This window comes from Tachypleus tridentatus, chromosome 3 (assembly GCF_004210375.1).
Source record: "Tachypleus tridentatus isolate NWPU-2018 chromosome 3, ASM421037v1, whole genome shotgun sequence".
Lineage (NCBI taxonomy): Eukaryota > Metazoa > Arthropoda > Merostomata > Xiphosura > Limulidae > Tachypleus > Tachypleus tridentatus.
The window spans coordinates 13,485,713-13,505,734 of NC_134827.1; the positions used below are offsets into that span (position 1 = coordinate 13,485,713).

The following is a 20,022-nucleotide window of genomic DNA, read 5'->3' on the forward strand; positions in this document are numbered from 1 at the left end:
TGGTAGCTTTGCCTTCACCCTTCAGGTCCATTAGGTACAATGCCAAATCATAAGTTATATATTTTAAAGGTAATTATTAATAAGAAGGTGTCTTATATTGTCTTCCAAAATATAGTTTGCCTGAGTGAAAAATTGTTTTACATACACAGCTATCTACTTTATCATATCGAAAGAGCGAAAATGTGTAAATTGCAATATGAAATAAGCTAAGAAAAAGGGACATAATTCAAACTGTAATTCTCAGCTCACCTCGATTTTGGATTCATGTCTCGATCATATATAATTGTAGGTCTTAGATTTTCTGGAATTGCTAGTCACATTCGCCATCTAGTGACGCTTAGTTGATATTACAGTTTGTAGTGTTGATGTGTTGGTTTAACTGTTTATCGTCGACCCTTCATTTTCATATCTATCACAAAGAGTTCAGTTTTATAAAATATAAACAGTGAAGTAGAGACACGTGAGCGTCTAGATGCAATTATTTTTTTTACATAAAACTAATACTTAAGGAATTAGATGTTGTCATCAGATTTACATTCCACTTTGCCCCCCAGTGGCTCAGCGGTATGTCTGCGGACTTACAACGCTAAAAACCAGGTTTCGATACCCGTGGTGGGCAGAGCACAGATAGCCCATTGTACAGCTTTGTGCTTAATTAAAAACAACAAAACAACAACATCCCACTTCATAGCAACAACAATAAGTTTTAGAGAGGCTAGGACACCCGTGCGATATGGCTATGTTACAACAAATATAAGCTATTCTGCAGTCACAGTTATTTTACTGGCACTATTTTAAAACTCGTTTTAGTTTATCGTACTTGGTTATTTCACTTAGAAAACAGTGCAAAGTAACAAAATATCTGATGCTATCGTGTTTGTTCTCGCAGAAGTTTACGTCACCTCACAATTCCTGCATGAAACGCACTCTGAGAAGTAGTACAGTGCACTTTGATAGTGATCTCATATTGTTACAAACACTGATTTGACAATGAGGAAAGCTCAACCAAACCAACTCGGTACACAAAAGCCTGAAAAAGTATTTTATTTTGAACGTGTTTGCCAAACAAGAAAGAAAGAAGACGAAAGAGTCACATCAACTTACTTTACTTTCACAATACATGGATAACTAAACCCTGTCTGATAGACAGCATTAGCACAATGTTAGGGCAGAAAGTGTTCTAAGTTGCCTCCCATTATCAGATACCAATATAATATTATCATGCATTTAGTTATTGTATATGTATTACTTTTTTCTCAGTTTAAACAATTACCTTAAATTTGGTTATAGTTAATTGAAAAGTGTGTGTTTTCTTATAGCAAAGCCACATCAGGCTACCTGCTGAGCCCACCGAGGAGAATCGAAATCCTGATTTTAGCATTGTAAATCCGGAGACTTACCGCTGTACTAGCGGGGGGCTTTAATTGAAAGGAAGCTGAGCTATACTGAAATATATTAACTGAACAACAACAACAATTAAATACGGTTTTTAACTGTCTGCCTTAAGAGTATTAAAGTTTTGTTCTCTTTATTTCTTACAACTATTAAAGCTATATGTATTATAATGAAGTATTCAGTTCGTTTTTAAATTACAAGTTTGAAGCTACAATATTTATTCATTAAAATTACATTATTACCATTATATGAACAATCGATAGAAATTTTTAGAACCATCATTCTAATAACTTCTCAAGTGCTAAGTCATTTTTTCTTAACAATCTAACTGTTACGTACTATTATTATAAATCAAGCTACTTCTTATTTTTGAAGATTATTAAAAGTTATTGTTCTATAATCCAGTAAACAGGAAATGGATGCATGTGCGTGATAACCGAAATTGGAAAGATAATACAAGAGGTTAGATGTTTATGCAATGTACTGAAATAGTTCTGTGGTTGTCTGCGTAGAAAACTTGTGATCGTGTACGTCACGAATACATGTATATACACCACCAGTTTTACAATCATATTAGTGACAGCTTCAAGAGCAATTAACTACAAGTCGAAACTTTTTCCAACGTTCAGAAACGGTAAAGCGTAATCATTAGAAAAGAAACAAATAACAATAAAGTGTATTGTAGAACAATAGTTTTTTAAACAGCTGTAGATATACTGAAATTTCTGATAAAATTTTCAGCAATAATAATTTTTATTTTGAATTGCTAGGACACCGATGATGGATCTTCTGGTGAAAGTGGCGACACCTAATAAAATCAAACCAGGTGGTCACATGATCCAGGTGTACGATAAAGGAAATCGATGCCTGTCCTACAATCCAAGCACTCCAATTGGTTCTCTGGACACAAAGACTGTGTATATTGTTCCCAAAAAGCAACACACTGAGAGTAAAAAATTAAAATTTGAGGTATGTGGCGGCTCTAATATTTATACACGATAATAGTTTTCAATTAACAGATCATCCCTATACATGCGAAAGTTTGTATTTTTAGCGCAAAACTACACAATGAACTCTCCACTGGCTGGGATTGAACCTCGGATTTAGCGTTCCAAGTCCTTAAACCCGCATTGGGAGGTTTGAGAGGAAGGAATGTTTCCTCGAAAAATTTATATTTTTGTACTTTTAAAATCAACCTAAAGTGAAACAGTGTTAATGATAACAAGTTTGGCACATACACACACATACACACACACATATGTATTTCATGAAAAATGTTATTTTCATATTGCAGTTATTTTAATAACTCATAAACGTTTTGTAAATAAACTTATCTTTCGTTCAGTTGCTCACTTTGTAATATAGTAGACATCAATCTTCAGAAACTGTCACAATAGAATGACGTTGTGGTTACACAATCTTGTATAGAAAGAAAACGGCTTAGGTTTACCTTTTTCACTCTTGGCGACTTTAGTCAACTTGAAGTTGTTACATGATCAGTAGAGGATTCAAACACTTATGCCACTGAAATTGCAGTTCTTATATAATCAATATAAGGTTCAAATGGTTACGTTATTGTTGCAAATTCCTGTTTGCTTACTTTCGCTGGTATTCGTAAACTCTTAAAGTTATAATTATGTTCATTAGTTAAAGGAATTTTTTTCAAAATTTTATTACCAATTTATTTATACAGCAAACCTTCCGACTGCAAATTAGGCTGCCCCATAACCAACTAACAGCATATCGGTTCAGCCTCAAGGAAACTTTGGGTGAGGTGAAACAAAAAGTTTGTAAAGAGAAAAATCTAGACCCGTCGTTGTATCACCTGGTCCATCCAAACCACCAGAACAAAATCCTGGATGCCAACATGACTTTTGAGGAGTACAACTGTAAAGAAATTTCACTTCTTTCAGCAAAAAGTAAGCTTATAATTCTAATGAATAGAAACATGCTTGCAAAAGTTTAAGTAAGATAAGCTATTTTACGAACTAAATTGCTGTCAATGTGCAAAAGACGCTCAAATCGAAACTACGTTAAAGTTATTGGAGCTCTCAAGTTTTTCATACAACGTTTGTCATATAAACATACGGAAACTCGATTGCTAACTTTGCAGACTTACTATCTGTAGACGTGTGAGGTTGAACAGAGTGATAATTGTAGACTACATAATTTACATAATTTTGATAAATGTAATGAGATTCGAAATGTGACAAATATTCATGTGACACGTGTGTGCGTATGCGAAAAATTGTTTGTAGAGTAAACATGTAAACATTAGCCTAAACAGCGCGAGTCTGTTTGGATTTTGTTTTTGTTTAATAAACATATGTCTTATTTTTGAATTGAAACCGCAATATATTAACTGTGATGACACAGTTGCTAACATGTTAATACGAATTAATCAGCTCCCAATAAAACTTTTGCTTTGTCATTTTTTTAAGATTATATTGTTCATTGGTGGTTTAACCAAATCGACAAGGCTGACATTGACAGTACTTCACTAGCTGCAGTAGGTGAACTTAGAGTTTGGTACAAATCACTTGTGAACAACAGACCAAAAAATGTCATAGATGGATATGCAATGTGCAATGCAGAAATGTTCCCAGTCATTTCTAGACTGTTGAAAGTATTTGCAACGCTGTCTGTGTCAACTCTTATTTTGGTCACATTGTTGTGCTGTAGGTTCTGACCGTTCTGTGGTAGATCCTGATGGTAGTATACACATGAAGTTTGTAAGGAGAGTTTTATGACTGGACAGACGGTCACATATTTGTGGAAGAAAGTGATCAACAAATGGTACAAATAAAACAATACGAAAGTACTCCTCAGGGCTAGTGGTTTGTGGGTTAGCACGGTATATCTGTCTTTTAGCCTGCCTTGGCATTATGATGTCAATTTGAAGCTCACTACACAGAGTTTGAGCCTCACAGAAAATGTTGTTAAATTCATTCACAGTATTATTTCTGGGTGAACGGATTAAATCTTCCACTATTTCTGCGTGATGCATCGCAGCACCTAAAACAATGTTCTGTTGCTGCAGTAAGTTGCACAGAGGTAAACTAAAGGAAAACAATTTAGCAATGGTAAGTGGAGTGATGATGAATTCTGGCTGTGTTATAGAACACAACAATTGACTGGCTTGCGTTGCAGAATCTCTGTCTTGCCAACCTGATATGGTCTCAAGGGCATCTGCAACTGCATGGATTAATTCTAGAAAGATAATGACTGAGTCATGCCTCTCAACCCACCGGGTGGGGCAGAGACCTTTCAAACTTTTTTTTCGATTCAGGTGCTTTATTCTTCACCGAAAAACCCAAAACGTGCTTTCGTTTGGGTGTACTGAGAAAGTTTTCAATACTAGAAATTACTCCCATGCAATTTCGCACAGGAACTTCTTTACAAGCATCAGAAATTGCCAAGTTTAGGGAATGGGCATTGCAGTGTACATAGGGTGCAAGTGGGAATTTATCAGTTATGTGTCTCTGGACACCATTGAATTTCCCACTCATAGAGGCAGCACTCGTACCCTTGTCTTCGCAGGTAAGCCATGTCAATACCATATTTTGTCAGATTGGTTATGATAACATCAGGCAAGTTTCCTACTGTCACATCATAAACAGGTATAAATTGCAAAAAATCTTCTCTCATTGCAACAGAGTTGTCATTGGCTGGCAAATATCTAACACACAGCGAAAACTGTTCAATGCCTGAAATATCTGTTGTTTCGTCAGCTAATATTGAGAAACACTTTGCAGCATTAACCCTGTTGATCAAAGCATCAAGAACATGAGTATTACATGATTTCATTTTGAATTTGAGGACTCAGATGCGTAGCATTCCTCTTTGTTCTCTTAAGGCTTGCTGAAAACTTGAGATCACCCTTTGCCCTGTAGCGCAAAATTGCCCGAAAATTCCCATCATTATTGATGGGCTCCTCATCAGTTTCACTAACAAACATTGGACCAGAATCATATTTTCCCCTCTAAGCTAAACTCCCACACAGCAATACAGTATCAATAATAGGTATTAAATATTGCCAGTTCTGTTCAATTTCTTGCTTGTAAGTTGCATCAAGCTGCAAGTGCACAGATGAACTTGTGTTTACGACCTGTAGAAAATTGTTAGCTTTTTCTTTGCTGCCTTGGTGGTACTGTTTCAATTCATGTGCCTTGAAGTCTTCAACAGCCTTCTTCCAGTTTGTATATGGAAATTTCACTAGTTGTCCCGATTTCTGGCTTCCAACACCAGCAATATCAGGAGAAAAAGACAGCAGTACTTGCAGAAAGCACCTTTTGCATGTTGACTCTAGAGTAGCCATCTACACTGTGAAAGCCAACGATGCTAAAAACGCAGCTTTCTTGGACCACACTGGGGGAAAACATAATCACTCCCTGGCTTCCAAGCATTTTCAAGGAGGCATTTTTTGGTTTCAGCGTTTATCTAAAAGAGACAGAAAGACATAGTTCGAATTAAGTTATTTTGCACATAGGAAAGTTTGTTATGAGAGTACAATAACTTCGAAGAGAAAGGCTGTAGGCCTACAATCACTAGCAGCAATGAATATTCAGTCTAAAACTCATCAGTGTTTGCATGATTTTAATACAAAATTAATATAATGATGAGTCGACTTACCTGTTAACCAATGCTGACATCATCAGAAATGTAATTTCCAATGTCCCAGACTGGACCTGAGGTGGTAGTGGCAGCACTAGTAGAAGGCCACGGTGATGACTCTGATAATTCAGTTGACAATTCTGATTCAACCTGATTGGCTGCAGCAGATTAATCAGGTTCAGCCTCATGAATGGGTTTAAAGAACCCATGCAGTGTCCTTTGCGTTTTCAGGCTTGACATAGTGAATGATAGTTTATCGCAACTTCTGTTTGTCAACGTCACATTCACAGTACCATTAGCACCATCTATAGTGAATGATTCATTATATATGGCGCCAATACTAGGTTAGTGCCATGGTGCTGCCGGCCGACCACGGTGCCACCCACTGTTTATTTGTGAAGTTAATTCTTGAAATCCAGGGAATCTGAACACACACTGTCCATGATATTTGAATACAGATTATAGACACTATACATATATTTTGCACTCTCCTGAGTAACTCTGTATTTTATATGTTGATGACAGGACTGTAGGCCTACTTTGCTGGGCCTGATAACTTTAAGTTATATATTATATATATAGGCCTATATATTTATTTATGATTAAAAAAAATAAGACAAACATCTCAGTGTGCTATTCTGAAATTTGCCAAAAAGGTGGTCTCAGAATGCATAATTCAGGCTTTTCTTTTATGTTTTTATTTAAAAACATTTTCCCGGGGCATGCTCCCGGACCCCCTAGCATGACTTTGCACCTGCATCAAACACTCAAACTAAAAAAAAACAAATGGCCATTTCTGGCTACGCCCCTGGTAGAAATATAGTGTGTTCCATTGCTACTATGTAAGTTTATTTTAACAACTGTCTTTTATGTCAAAATGTAAGGGATGACTGCCTTCCCATAACTGGCTGCAGATAGAAAAGGCAGGAGATGAGACGTTATGGGTGAAGTCCCTAACTCCTAATACTTAATTTGATCTTTCTTAACGGGCACATTGTTTCACACTTGCCTTTAGCACATGTCTGATAATTAGACTATTTCCAAAGCTTTTGGGTACTATGATTGCAGACATTTTCCTTTATGAGTTAATGAATAATGACAAGGACTGGTAATGGATAAATTACTCCTTTATTGTGGCATATAAGTAAAAACATGCACTGATTTCTCGAGAGAATTTTCTATTTCTAGAAGACGTCAAATTGAATGCTCACTAACTGTAATCCCAGCGAACAATATACATAAGTTAGCCATCTTGAAAATCACATACGACACCGTTCATTTAACTTGACATGAAATTTTTACCGGATGTAATAACATTATGGTAATGTTTCACAAATAATAACTGAAGTTTATTTCTCAGGTATTGAGGCCAACTCGTCACAGGTAGAAATTATCTCGTATCAGTCTCATAATCAACAAGAGAGAAAGAAACCAGGTTATCAACAGAGAAAAGGCTTATCGGTAAATCTCTACTAAATGTTATCTTTCCTTTTTGTAAACACCATCACAAGTTCCTATGTGCTTAGTACATTTTTGTTTTATTTTACGGTTTCGATTCCTCATGTATCTTTGTTAACATTATTTTAATAACTGTTATCCGCCTTTTCACGCTGTTTGCTTTCTACGCAATATCTGAAAGGATATTACTTGTGAACCATATACTAGTCACCAGTGAGATTTTCATATAAACCGAAAGTCATGTGGCCCTCAAATTACCGACTACTTTTTATATTGTTTAGAATATGTAATTTTACACTTCTGTTATTATTGCACTGAGTGTAAGAAAATGACCAAATAATTGGATAAAATCACTCATTCAATAAAGTAATTTGATTTGATGCAGAAATAGTTTAGAAAAAAAGTGTTTTAAGGATGTAATAGTGTTTTGGATTCCTATTATATCTACATGAGAATATGTATGTTTATCTATAGCAAGTTCCAATTTAACTTTTCTTCCTTCATTTTAAAACGCCAATACTCTTTGTTACATTTAGTCAAACTAAAATAGAACTGGTGTACAAATGTGATACGTGTACGATAAACACGTGTAGGGCACAATTTAAGTGAGTTTTGAAAACATTGTGAAATTGTTTCTTATTGGGGTTTAATTTTAAAAGCGATACTTATTTTTGTATTTTCAGAGTATCGGCATCTCAAGTAACGACAACCAGAAGCCTGCCAGTCATGTAGTTAAGCCTCCTTTGAGATCAAGGTTCAGAAAAGGGCCAGCACCGCCACCTCCTACACTAAAGGAAAACAAACGTGAAATAAATTCTCTTAGTAAAAATATTTCAAAGTCAGACCAACATGAGATAGAAAGTGGCTCCCACTCTCGTCACAGCTCCGACTCTAGTGGATACCACGAAGCCTCAGTTTACAGCGAGCCTTCTAATGGTATTATAACAAGTAATAAAAGTGAACATTCACCTAAACATAATTTGTTAAAAGAAAAAACCTCCACACCTAAAGAGAGAAACATCGAATCTTTCTTAACAAAGCCTACCTCTCCCATACTGTCATTAAATAAAAAACGAAAGGCCCCACCTCCTCCCACTGCTCAAGTTGCAGGTAAAAAAACCTTTGAGCTTGCACAAGAAGTGGAAGCTAAAAATGATCGTTCCTCTGCTCTTAAAGAAGCGCCCGAATCTCACAACTCAAAAATGGATATTAACGTGTCGCAAACTGACGAATCTGTGGCCTCGCTGGTTCACGATCCATTTGATCATCAAAAGTTATGTTCCAGTAAAACGGATTCTTCTGTTTCTAACAATGAAAATAACGATAAAGAGCTTCACCCTTCCATCCTTCGTAGTATTCCAGATATGGACCATGGATCCCCGAAATCTTTCTCACCAACCCTTGAAGATGAAAGCCCTTACCCTGACGAGACCTACTCTTTGTCGGACATTGACAAAGACGAGATGAATCGTGAGGACTCTGACAAGTATTCCATATCAGATATCGATGAAGGTGAGTTACTGCTCTACTTGTTTTTCCCTTAACGACTAGAACAAATTTTCCACCAATGCATTCAGGTCTATTTGTGAAAAGAGTTCCAACAAACAATTACATTCGCAGAGTCATTCCAACTTTTGACGTTTCTAAATTACACTGGTTAACATTTAATCATTAATAACTATACTTCTCTCTCTCTCAAACTCTTGTTTCACATCTATATAAATCATCATTAGCTGCGTATTTCTCCAATTTAATCAGAACAGGTTTCTATCACGAAGTGATGAGACTAAGAAAAAACAGTTTTAAAAGTTTCTTTTCTCGCTGATTTGTTTTATTCAAAATCTACTTACTAGACTTATCAAAACTTTCGAGAAAAAAATCCGAATGGTATTCTTGAATGAATGGTGAATTTTTCTTAGAGAAATAATAAGCTATATTTCCACTAACTCTGTATATATAAATATGTTAAAGAGCATACTTTTTCACAATTTCTACATATTATTACTGGAGATTTTGGAATTCTATATCTTTAAGTTATGTCATTCAGAGGTATTGAACAGAGAACGTAAATATATTTCGTGCTTTAATATATATATAATTTTATCCACTAATATGGTTTCGGGAGAAACAAAGGTTCAACTTTGTTAGATACGTTGTTAACATGACAATAGGAATGAAAACATTGTTGCAGATTAGATTAAGAAATACTTTAATGCATATAATAATAACTTATATTTATCTAGAGTTTTAAGCTATTTTAAAGTACATTTCAATTCAATGCTTACTAACTGTAATTACAGTGAATAATATACATAAATTAGCCATTTTAAGAACCACGTACAATACAGTTCATTTAACTTGATATGAAAGTTTCACTGGATCTAATAACATTATGGTAATTTTTTACAAAGAATAACTGAGATTTATTTCTCAGATGTTGATGCCAGCTCGTCACTTTTTATTCCGAAAGTTCAGGAAACAATTTCACAACCATGTAATATTGTGTCAAATAACGTCAGTTGAAGACGTGTGTGAAATGTGTTACGTCTTAATGAATGTATTATGTATTTTATTAGGTTAATCCTTTTATTTGCTATCAAGTGCATTTATATGTGTAACTTCCCAGTTGTACATCAATTTGATTTTATTGTAAACCATTAATTATTATGTTTTCACATACAAAACACCGAGAACCTGCCTGTAAACACGTGTCCTTGTCCCACCCAACAAACAGATTACGTCATATCTGTTCTCACCCCTTATGTTTCTTTTAAGAAAATACGAAGTCTTCGCCCTAAACTGTGAACCGTAATTAGGTAATATACCTTCTTGTTTGATAAAAGATAAACTAATATCACAGTTAACCTGTAAATATTGCTTTTCCTATATAGAGCTTGTAGAAACAATAGTGACTAGTGTAAATCCTCTCGGATCACCTGAATCGGATTATACCAGCAAATTACATGTTCAAGATTCATCCCTAGAGCGAGATAGCGACGATAAGGTGGAAACTGTTAGTGAAAAAGAGTCGAATGGAATTATGAACTCCGAGTTTAAACGCACGGAAAATTTCGAAGACGCCTGTCTGGAAACCCTTAACATAAACTTCATGGACCATAAAATCAACATACTAGATTACTCTAGTGATAATGAAACCTCCGTTGATGAATATGACGAGAAGAGCAACCCAGTCGATACATTCCGCCAAACACCCATTTCAACATACAATGATGATTCAGAAACTTCACTAAATAACAATAAAACTTCTTCAATGAAAAATACCAAAGCAAATGTCATCTCGGTAGATGAGATGACTGAAGAAGTTATAACTTTACACGACTTTACTCCTCTTGAAGAAACCCCAATTGAAGAAGATTTCATATCAGAAATCCTAGACCCCCCGGAAGAGTTTTCTAACGAAGCTGTGGTGCCAACTGTGACAGAATGTGATGATGACCCCGAACACCCTCCGCCTCTTCCTTCTACAGATCCTCCTTCGAGACCTTTATCACCTGAAACATACTTCTCTTCCTTATCAAGAAGAACACTACCTGTGCCTGTTCCTCGAAAACGTCCTCCGTCACGAATGAACCTGTTACATGGGACTACTTCTTCTACTACTACTAACAAAGGTTTTTTTTTTTAATTTACTAACCTTTCTTTAACCCTACTAACCCACTTAATACTGTCAACTTATTTATTCTAATCTTGCATATTAAATATTATCTGTCACAAATCTCATCCTATTTTCAGCTAACAGTTTTAACTTATTAACTGCTAATTTGGATCCATTAGTTTATTTCAACACATTTTAACTTGCATAATAATTCTTTGTGCACCGAACTACTAGTTGATTGCAAGATCTTTGATAACATATAAGCCACAAAAAATATGACCAATATTAGAATTAATCCCATTTATTACTGTTGTAATTCTGTATTTATTTTACTTTAGAAAATGAAAGATTTCAAACATTCAATGTTTGACCAGTTCTTTAAGCCGACTGTTGTAAAAAGGCAGAAATAACATTACTGTACTAGATGGCGTTTAGTGGACGTGACAGTAAATCGATAGCTTGAGGGTTAGTTGAGTTATTAGCATGCATAGCTATTACAACTTCAAAATAGTTCTCATAGGTGTAGTACTTTGTTTGGCATACCTTATTCTTAAAACTAACATTGCTGTATGTTCCCCTGATACATTCAGTTTAACGAGTTTACAGATAAGAATGTGCGCATTTTATTTAGTTAGTATTTTTTCAATGCACTTGAGTATTCAAATCTCTGTTTTTCTCGGTCTTTTGGTCGCAAGTCTGAAATCCTAACTTACTTTAACTTTGTTAGCAATTCGTTGTTATATTTACGTGTAACAAAGGTCCCTGGTTCATCATCCACAAACACCTTGAGCAAATGTTACTGTAAAATATTCCTCATGGACTCATCCTTCACCCACAACGTAACTGTAGTATACCTAATAAGGTCCCCACTAACAGTTTTCATTATACAAGAGACGATAAGTTACAACATTATGGGGAGAGTGATTGAACTTGTGCGAAGCAGTAAGCCTAAATATGAAAAGTGAAGTATATTTAAAAATCCGCAGATCGAGAGAGACTTAAAACACTTGTTGATAAAATCCTTCTTAGACCCTCGTATAACATAATAAGTAAATACAATTATAAACAACCTTTTTCTTTTACAGTGATTATAATAAAAATAGTTTATTTCTGCTCAAACACATTACGTACATTAGCTGAAAAACTTAGGAATTCGATGAATAATGCATCTCTTTTCAGTAATAATCACAAATGAAAATTATTATTGCAAAAAATAATAAAAAATCGTAAGCTAAAAACTGTTTACCAAATATTTATTTTTAAATAATAGTTTATATTTATACAGTATTATTTTAAAAAGTAAAAACAAACCGGCAAAAACTTTCAAATTACTTATTATAACAGGTTACTATATTTTCGTGTTTCTACTACCGTTATTGTAAAATGTTAACTACATTATCAATTATCAACACCAATAAATCGTTATTATGACTATTTCTTTAGGCGTTCTGAGTGGGTCAAGTGACCTCAGAGGTCGAAGATCAAGTTTGTCTTCACTTAATACAATTGATGATCTTGACCAAACGTTCCAATCAACAATCGCAGAAGCAGAACGATTACTAGCAACAGAAGACCAGAGAGGTATAGTGAGTCATTGTATTATCATAAACCTCACAAATACACCTCTGTAATATTTTACGTTTAAGCTCATTAAGTCTAAAATATATGAACTAAATGAACACGTTTTTTTAATATGAACAATATTCTTCCACAATTATTTTCAAAGATATAATATTTTATAGGTAAAATAAAAATGTCTAGTATTTAAATGTATTAACACTAAATAAAAATAACCATTTTCCTGTTTGTTGAGGAACAGGTTTTATGGAAACACGTGTGGTATTTTAGTGGTAAACCGAATTAAAAATAAGTAGTTAAGCATTTAGTATTTGTTTTAAAATTTCAAACCAGAATTGCAATTAATCACAATCAGTATCATATTATAAACTCGTTTAGCATGCTATTTTGTAAATACGTAAAATACTTCAAATTTTCCACAGAAAAATGAAGGTGCATTCTGAATCCAGCCATTCGTATAAGAACATATTGGACCCCTTTCCAGAATCAGATTTGGTAACCAGATCCGTTATAACAGATGAAAAGCCAAATCAAAACAAATATCGTGAACTAGAAGAAACACCCACTGATTTTTCCTGGAAACCTCCGATTATTTTCAAAGAAAAATCCATTAGTAAGGATCTTTCTGATGAAAATTATTCCTCAAACCATGATAGCGATGTTTTGCCAAGAAGAAGAATTAGTTCTTCCTCAAGTGATGAGGATTCACCACCGCCCCTCCCAACAAGCCCCCCACCCCCCATGTTGGATGATGAAGCTGATAAAAGTTTTTATACAAGTGTCTTAAATAAACAGGTAACAGAAATGAATCAAATGAGTGAGTTGACCAAACCACGTGACTTAAGCGTTATCACAGCAGTGCGAAATTTAGGATTAGAAAACTTCACCATCAATTCTTACAAACAGGACGATAATGATATATATTCTTCTGAATTACAAAGCACTGCAAATCCGCAAAGAAAGCTCAAGATATACGAAGAACCTGCTAAACCTTATTCAGAGATTCCAGCATTATATCCACATGAAGCACTATTTCGTAAAACAAGATTTTCTGAAGTAGATAAGGTACAGAAATCAAAATCGTTCCACTTTAAAAACTCTGACATAAATCAGACAAAACCTGATACAGCTAAGTGTGTGAGAATTGGATCGTTTCAAGAAAGAAACAACTCCATCGTACCAGTTTCTCAGAGCGATAAACTTGTCTATGGTTTTGCAGGATCAGTTAGAGGTATCAGGGGTCAAGTAAGAATGCGATGTATAGAAATAACTGATCAGAACAATTCTCTTCCATTAACGAAAAAGGCTACTTCTATGATGGACCTTAGCCAGTCTTCTACAGTTGAATCTGATGACGAGACTGGCGATAACTACAGTACAGAATTTTCTGATGGATTAAGACGTACAAAATCACAGTTGGACATTTCTCAACCTTCCAGTGACAAAGAGTCAGAGTCCATCGACCAAATAAGGCATGCAAGATCGGAGGTCGATGTATTCAAAATTCCGATCAATGAACAAGATGAACTACAGGAAGAATATAAGAAGCTTCAGAAACAGTTATTTGTTTATCAGCAACAGCTTCTAGATAACCAGAAATTTTTACAAAAGGAGAATATAATGCCAAAAGTACCTCTTTCAGATGTGGAAGAAACTCGGACGCTAAACGCTGACGCAGAAGTTGGTAAGTCGGAACCATGGAGTGTACGCCTTGACGAGGAAGCTTGTCCTTCAACTCTTGAACATCACTCACGGCCACAGCCGCACGCGGAGATGGGTGCTTGGGATATAAGCAAAGACGACTTTAAGCCTTCTGACATGGGAAGTCAATCCAAAAGGGGCAATATAAGTGACTCAACCTTCTTTGTTAGGTCCCAGTCACCTAATTTTGGCGGGTTCCAGAATAACGTGCCAATGTTTGAGAGTGAAAAGGATAAAATCTCTGTTACTAAATATCCAATGGGATCATATTATACTAGAAACCTGTCATCCGACAGACTTTCAAAGTTAGCGGATCACAATGAAGTAAAAAGGGTTAAAAATGATATAGGAATTACTTTGAGGCCAGTTTCCCAGCAATTCAAATCTAAAGCTAAAAGTTCTTTATACAAAGCAAATGAACAAGAAAATATCGCTGGGTGTTCCGCTCAGCAAACTGACCTTAAAAGCATAATTAAAGAATTGAGTTTATCAAAACAAGATAACGAACCCGAAACATACAATTATGTTGATGAATCCTCGAACGCTACAGTTGCAAACAGAATTCGAGCGATCCAGCCGAGTGCTATCAGTGGTAATTTAACACCACAACCTTACAAACTAAACTCTAATCATGCTTTTAGGCTTCAAAGAGTAAAAACATCTGCAGATTCTGTAGTTAACGAATCCTCTCAAAACGATGAATCTAAAAAATTAGAACATAAAATGCCTCCTAGCATAATAAAACCAATATTTGGGGACAACATCATTCAAAACAATCAAGTACACGATGCCTCTTTAAGCTCACGACAATTAATGATGTGCCAGCAGCAAGAAATCGAACCCATCCCCCAGTCTCCTTCAAGTGTTGTTGAAAACTTGAATGAACACACTCCCCCTGTACCTCCCCCACTTCCTCAAAAGAATTGTGGAATTGTATCTACAAACAGTGCTCAAATTAATGGTTTTACTTCTCATAAAAACTTGAAGAAAATTAATGGACAAAAAACATCAAATCGAAATGGGGATGTTCGTGAATTACTGATGATGGAGATAAAACAGTTTTCTGGGAAAAACGCCTTAAAGAAGGTGGGTTTTGAAAAAAATATTATTTTTATATATTATTTATTCCACTGCATATTTTTTTTATCCAATACTTGTTTTTTGAATTTCGCGTAAAGCTACACGAGGGCTATCTGCGCTAGCCGTCCCTAATTTAGCAGTGTAAGACTAGAGGGAAGGCAGCTAGTCATCACCACCCACCGCCAACTCTTGGGCTCATCTTTTACTAACGAATAGTTGGATTGATTGTCACATTATAATGCCCCCACGGCTGAAAGGGCGAGCATGTTTGATGCTACCGGGATTCGAATCCACGACCCTCAGATTACGAGTCAAACTCCTTAACCCACCTGGCCTTTTATCCAATACTAGTTGTAAATATTAAGTAACAGTTTGAACTTTCAATCTTCGAAGACATATAACAAACTTTTAAATATGTTTTCAATTAAGTAACAACGTTTAAATTGGAGATAGTTTTATAGGCTTTGTACAACGTATCCTTCGTTTGGTTAGTGGTTTTTTTATCTGTCAGGGATGCTATTTATGTATATTATTCACAGTATCATTTCAGATACAGAATCTTTATGAACACAAGTTTAGCGTGAAGAAGTATTCAGTTTTAATTAATCCAATAAGAAAATATATTTAAGATCGTTATAACACATCGAAATATTATGTTAAAAAGGTTAATTTATATATATAAAAAAATCGGAACAACTGAAGTTCATACAGCCACGCACTATAACCATGAATATTTCTTCAACAAGATGCTGACGGGAGATGTATTCACTAAAGGCTAATCTGATGTTTTATCATGCTAGAAGCGTCTGTTTCTTGTTCTGTATAGTCAGTTTCATTTTTTGATCATTCACTTCCAGGATCGTCCAGGTCATGTGCTCCAAATCGTTTTCAAGTAAATTTATATCACATTGCAAATATATTTTATTTTGTGTAGTAACTGCTTCTGGAGGTCCAGGCCCCCCGATTTATTGTAGTTCTAACAATGTCCCTAACTATTTCTACATTTTTATTCGGGTTTTATAACATATTGTACGATTTCATATTTTCACTTTTTTTTTTTTTTTTTTTTTAACAAGAGCCACTTTTCGATTTCCAACATCCACATTTATCCATCTATCCTTCAGTCATGTTCTGTGGGTCTCTGTGTCATAAATGGTAAAATTATGATGTCTGCATCTTGAACTTTGTATTGTTTTTGTTTCAAAATCAAACATCTCTAATTGAGAACGGTGATTTACTCTGATCACAGGAAGATCTCCTCAAACAGAGTAAAAGTAGTTAAAATCCACAGGTAGAAATATAACTCATAATCTAACAAAACGTATAATTTTTTTAATGTGCTTGAAACTTAAATTGTACTTTCAAATAACATTAAGAAATTCTTTGCTGTACCTTCATCTTATAACTAAGGCCATACTTTCATCAGGGATCAAACAATATCATCAGATCCTAAATCAAATTGAGACGGAAAGCTGGTATTAGTTTCCTTTGTTAGTATGGTCGGTTTTTATGATAACTATTTGTGTGGCTAGCACAGTTTTAATGTTACTAGCACCTAAGCTAATTAATAATTAATAGTAGTTAAAGCTAGCAGTTTTAATGTTACTAGCACCTAAGCTTTCTCTTTCTTACAATATGCTATAATTGTAAATACAAATAAGTAATTTCCCTTTTTAAGTAAACAGTAAATGAAAGTTAAATACAAAATTTTATAAATGAAATAGCATTGATTTTTTTATATTTAAAACTCCAAGTGTGGCTACTGGTGTATTAATTTATAAAAATAATTCTCATATGAAAACACGTCTCCACCAACAGGTTCCACGCCGGGAAACTAACTGGCATATGAGTGTGTTTGGCCCAACTTCAACAGCCTGAAGAAACAAACGGATCATGAGCAAATATTGAATGGGCTTGGGTTTAAGAGTTACAGGTTGAGAGCCCGGATGTAATGATTCTATAAACAAAAGATCTAACCACATAAAAACCAAGTCAATAAAGAACTGACAATTTCAAGTGGAAGAAAATGTATTATATACAGCACTAAAAAAACGGATATTCTGTACTCGATGTAAAACTGTAAAGTGTTTTTAAAGTTGTATTATCTGTGAAATGTAGCTTTAAACAGTTCATAGATATTCAAATAGTTTGTTTTTACTTAAGGTTTGTGTACTATATAATACTACAACTGAAGAAAGGGTAGGAAGAGGTCTTTTAGTAAGGATATGTACCATTATTTGAACGATTCAACCAACAATTGAATTTTTAATACCTTAACAGTTCAAGCATTCACACACCAAGCTTTAAAAGGATATAAATTCTTAAATACGGTCATATTAGTACGAAAGCTATTTCATTTTATTTTTAAAATACAGAACGACATACATTTTTCACAACTAACCTTTCTTTTAAACCTAACCTTTTTCACATGGTAATTAACAAAGCATATTTGTTTTGCGATATAACTGTATATTTGTGAGATACATCAGTATTAATGGAACTTTATAGAGTACCGCAACTTCCTATTCTTGAACCAATACCAGCATTAAGTTAAGAAAAAAACAATATACACCGTTTCATGTGTTTTAAAGTGTTGAAAATGATATAATGTACAGAAATTAACTGAGTAACAATGTTATTGTTTTCATCATTTATCACTTGAGCCAGTTTCTGCTTACATACAAGACAAAAACTAAAGGTTTTCTACTTAAATTAATTAATTACATTTGTATAGTGTGTATTTGTTAAAATGTTAATACTGATAATGTACGACTGAAGCCTTCATTGTTAAGTACGAAGTGCAATTTATAGCTTAAACTAAATTGCAGTGGTTTGTCTGAAAGGTTAAAGCTAAGAGACAACAGCTACCATTACATCAATCCTACTGATAAAGGTTCAGTGTAAGTATTAATGCAACTAATGAGATAATGTACCAGAGGTGGGCCAGCTCAACATACATAATATGTATATAATTTCAGTTGTCTTTAAGAAAACTGTATCTATAATATACAGTAGAGAAACTAATGTTAGATCACAGAATTTTATTTTCATGTATTTTCAAACAGTTTAACATTGGAAACCAATATGCCTTATCTATGTTATCTACACAAGAAAACCAGCATTTTAATAGTGCTTTTAGTGATTCGATATAATTTTTAAAATAGAAGACAATGGTCCACAAAGACTACAAACACGTTCAGGCAAAACTGATACTACATATTTAATGTGAAAGCCTGATAAACATGTCAGACAGATGCAGAATAAGCAACATTTTTAAAATGTGAACTCAGGACGTCAGTCAGTATTACTGGTTAGTATGACAAAGACACAAATTATTACATTTTCATAAACCATTTACAATAAGACAAAATATCTAGTGTCACTTATAAGTCAAGAATTCACTTGAAAGGACATACACCTATAAACATCCACAAACATCAGTATTCTACTTCATTTTATGGTATCAGTATTACACGATTCAAAGATGCTTTATTTCAGTATTTTCTGTATTTATCTAACTATAGCTACTACAATTTATTGTCAGTGACTTTGACTCTAAAAGTCAAGATGACTTGATGTTTAAAATTCTTATTATATGTGTTTTAATATAGTTTATAAATATGTAGTGATCACAGTAAAAAAATAAATGTCATACCAGATTAAAAAAAAGGAAAATGGAAAAACCAGCAATATTTTTCCTTAGGAAATGTGATTGCTTGCAATAACAAAGTAGATGAGTACCAAAAAATTACGAAGTTACACATATTTGTATTAGTGTGAACTTAAGGAAAAGAAAACATTGAAATATCTTCTAAACAGATAACTATACTGACTGTACATCCTTGGTTAACATTAGATCTACTATACTAAATGAAAATAAAGTATAGAAAAACTGTAAGCAACTGTTAAACATTTTTGTAGAATAAAAGTAACTGTTATTTTAAAATTCTGACTTGTTAGTGCAATAATACAGAGTAAATTCAATACATATTACACAGGATTTCTTGGATGTCTGGACCCTTACAGAATACAGACATTATTTCCTTAAAGTTCAACAAACACATTTCTAATGTCAGTTGTACATATTTCAGGAAAGAAAATAACATGATGGCATAGTATACCAAGAATTAATATGAATATGGTTGTTAATGGTATGCAATTTTACTAATAAATAAATTAAGAAGAAATTGTGTATTTTTCCCTATGGGTACAGACTTCTGGGACACCCTGTATACGACTGACATACAAATCAGGCAGCATGTATGACTATAATCCATATGGCAAATAACTGGTTATCATTCCTTCCTTTAATGTTAAACATTAATCTGACCATCATAAAATACAGAGTTTCCTTGTATTAAATAAACCATAACCCATCAGCCAGTAAACACTTTTACTGAGCTAACAGCAGTGATTAAATAACTGATTTTTTTCTCTTCCCCATGTACTGTGTTACAGGTATTTCAAAAGTAATGAAAGAAATTATTAGTGTACATTGCAGTTTTGTTTTAACACAATGAAATCTGTAAAGTTTACTTGGAATTAAAAGAAAATAAAACTGTTAAATCAAAAAAGTTTTA

At 34.1% G+C, this 20,022-nt stretch overlaps 2 protein-coding genes across 9 annotated transcripts in view; both read left to right on the forward strand.

Annotated features, from left to right (window-relative positions):
• LOC143246384 (uncharacterized) overlaps positions 1 to 12,729 on the forward strand; it is a 69,202-nt gene extending 56,473 nt beyond the window's left edge. For all 8 annotated transcript variants that reach the window (XM_076492991.1, XM_076492990.1, XM_076492988.1 and 5 more), the window contains 6 exons: positions 2,166 to 2,364; positions 3,089 to 3,314; positions 7,370 to 7,470; positions 8,151 to 8,979; positions 10,359 to 11,099; positions 12,527 to 12,729. In XM_076492991.1, the coding sequence (XP_076349106.1) occupies positions 2,166 to 2,364; positions 3,089 to 3,314; positions 7,370 to 7,470; positions 8,151 to 8,979; positions 10,359 to 11,099; positions 12,527 to 12,714 (2,284 nt within the window). In that variant the 3' untranslated portion in view covers positions 12,715 to 12,729. The remainder of the gene's footprint in view (positions 1 to 2,165; positions 2,365 to 3,088; positions 3,315 to 7,369; positions 7,471 to 8,150; positions 8,980 to 10,358; positions 11,100 to 12,526) is intronic.
• Positions 12,730 to 13,065: 336 nt separating this feature from the next.
• Positions 13,066 to 20,022, forward strand: LOC143246385 (uncharacterized). The gene is made up of 2 exons (XM_076492996.1): positions 13,066 to 15,448; positions 17,261 to 20,022. The coding sequence occupies exons 1-2, from the start codon at positions 13,088 to 13,090 to the stop codon at positions 17,318 to 17,320; spliced, it is 2,421 nt and encodes an 806-aa protein (XP_076349111.1). The 5' UTR covers positions 13,066 to 13,087; the 3' UTR covers positions 17,321 to 20,022.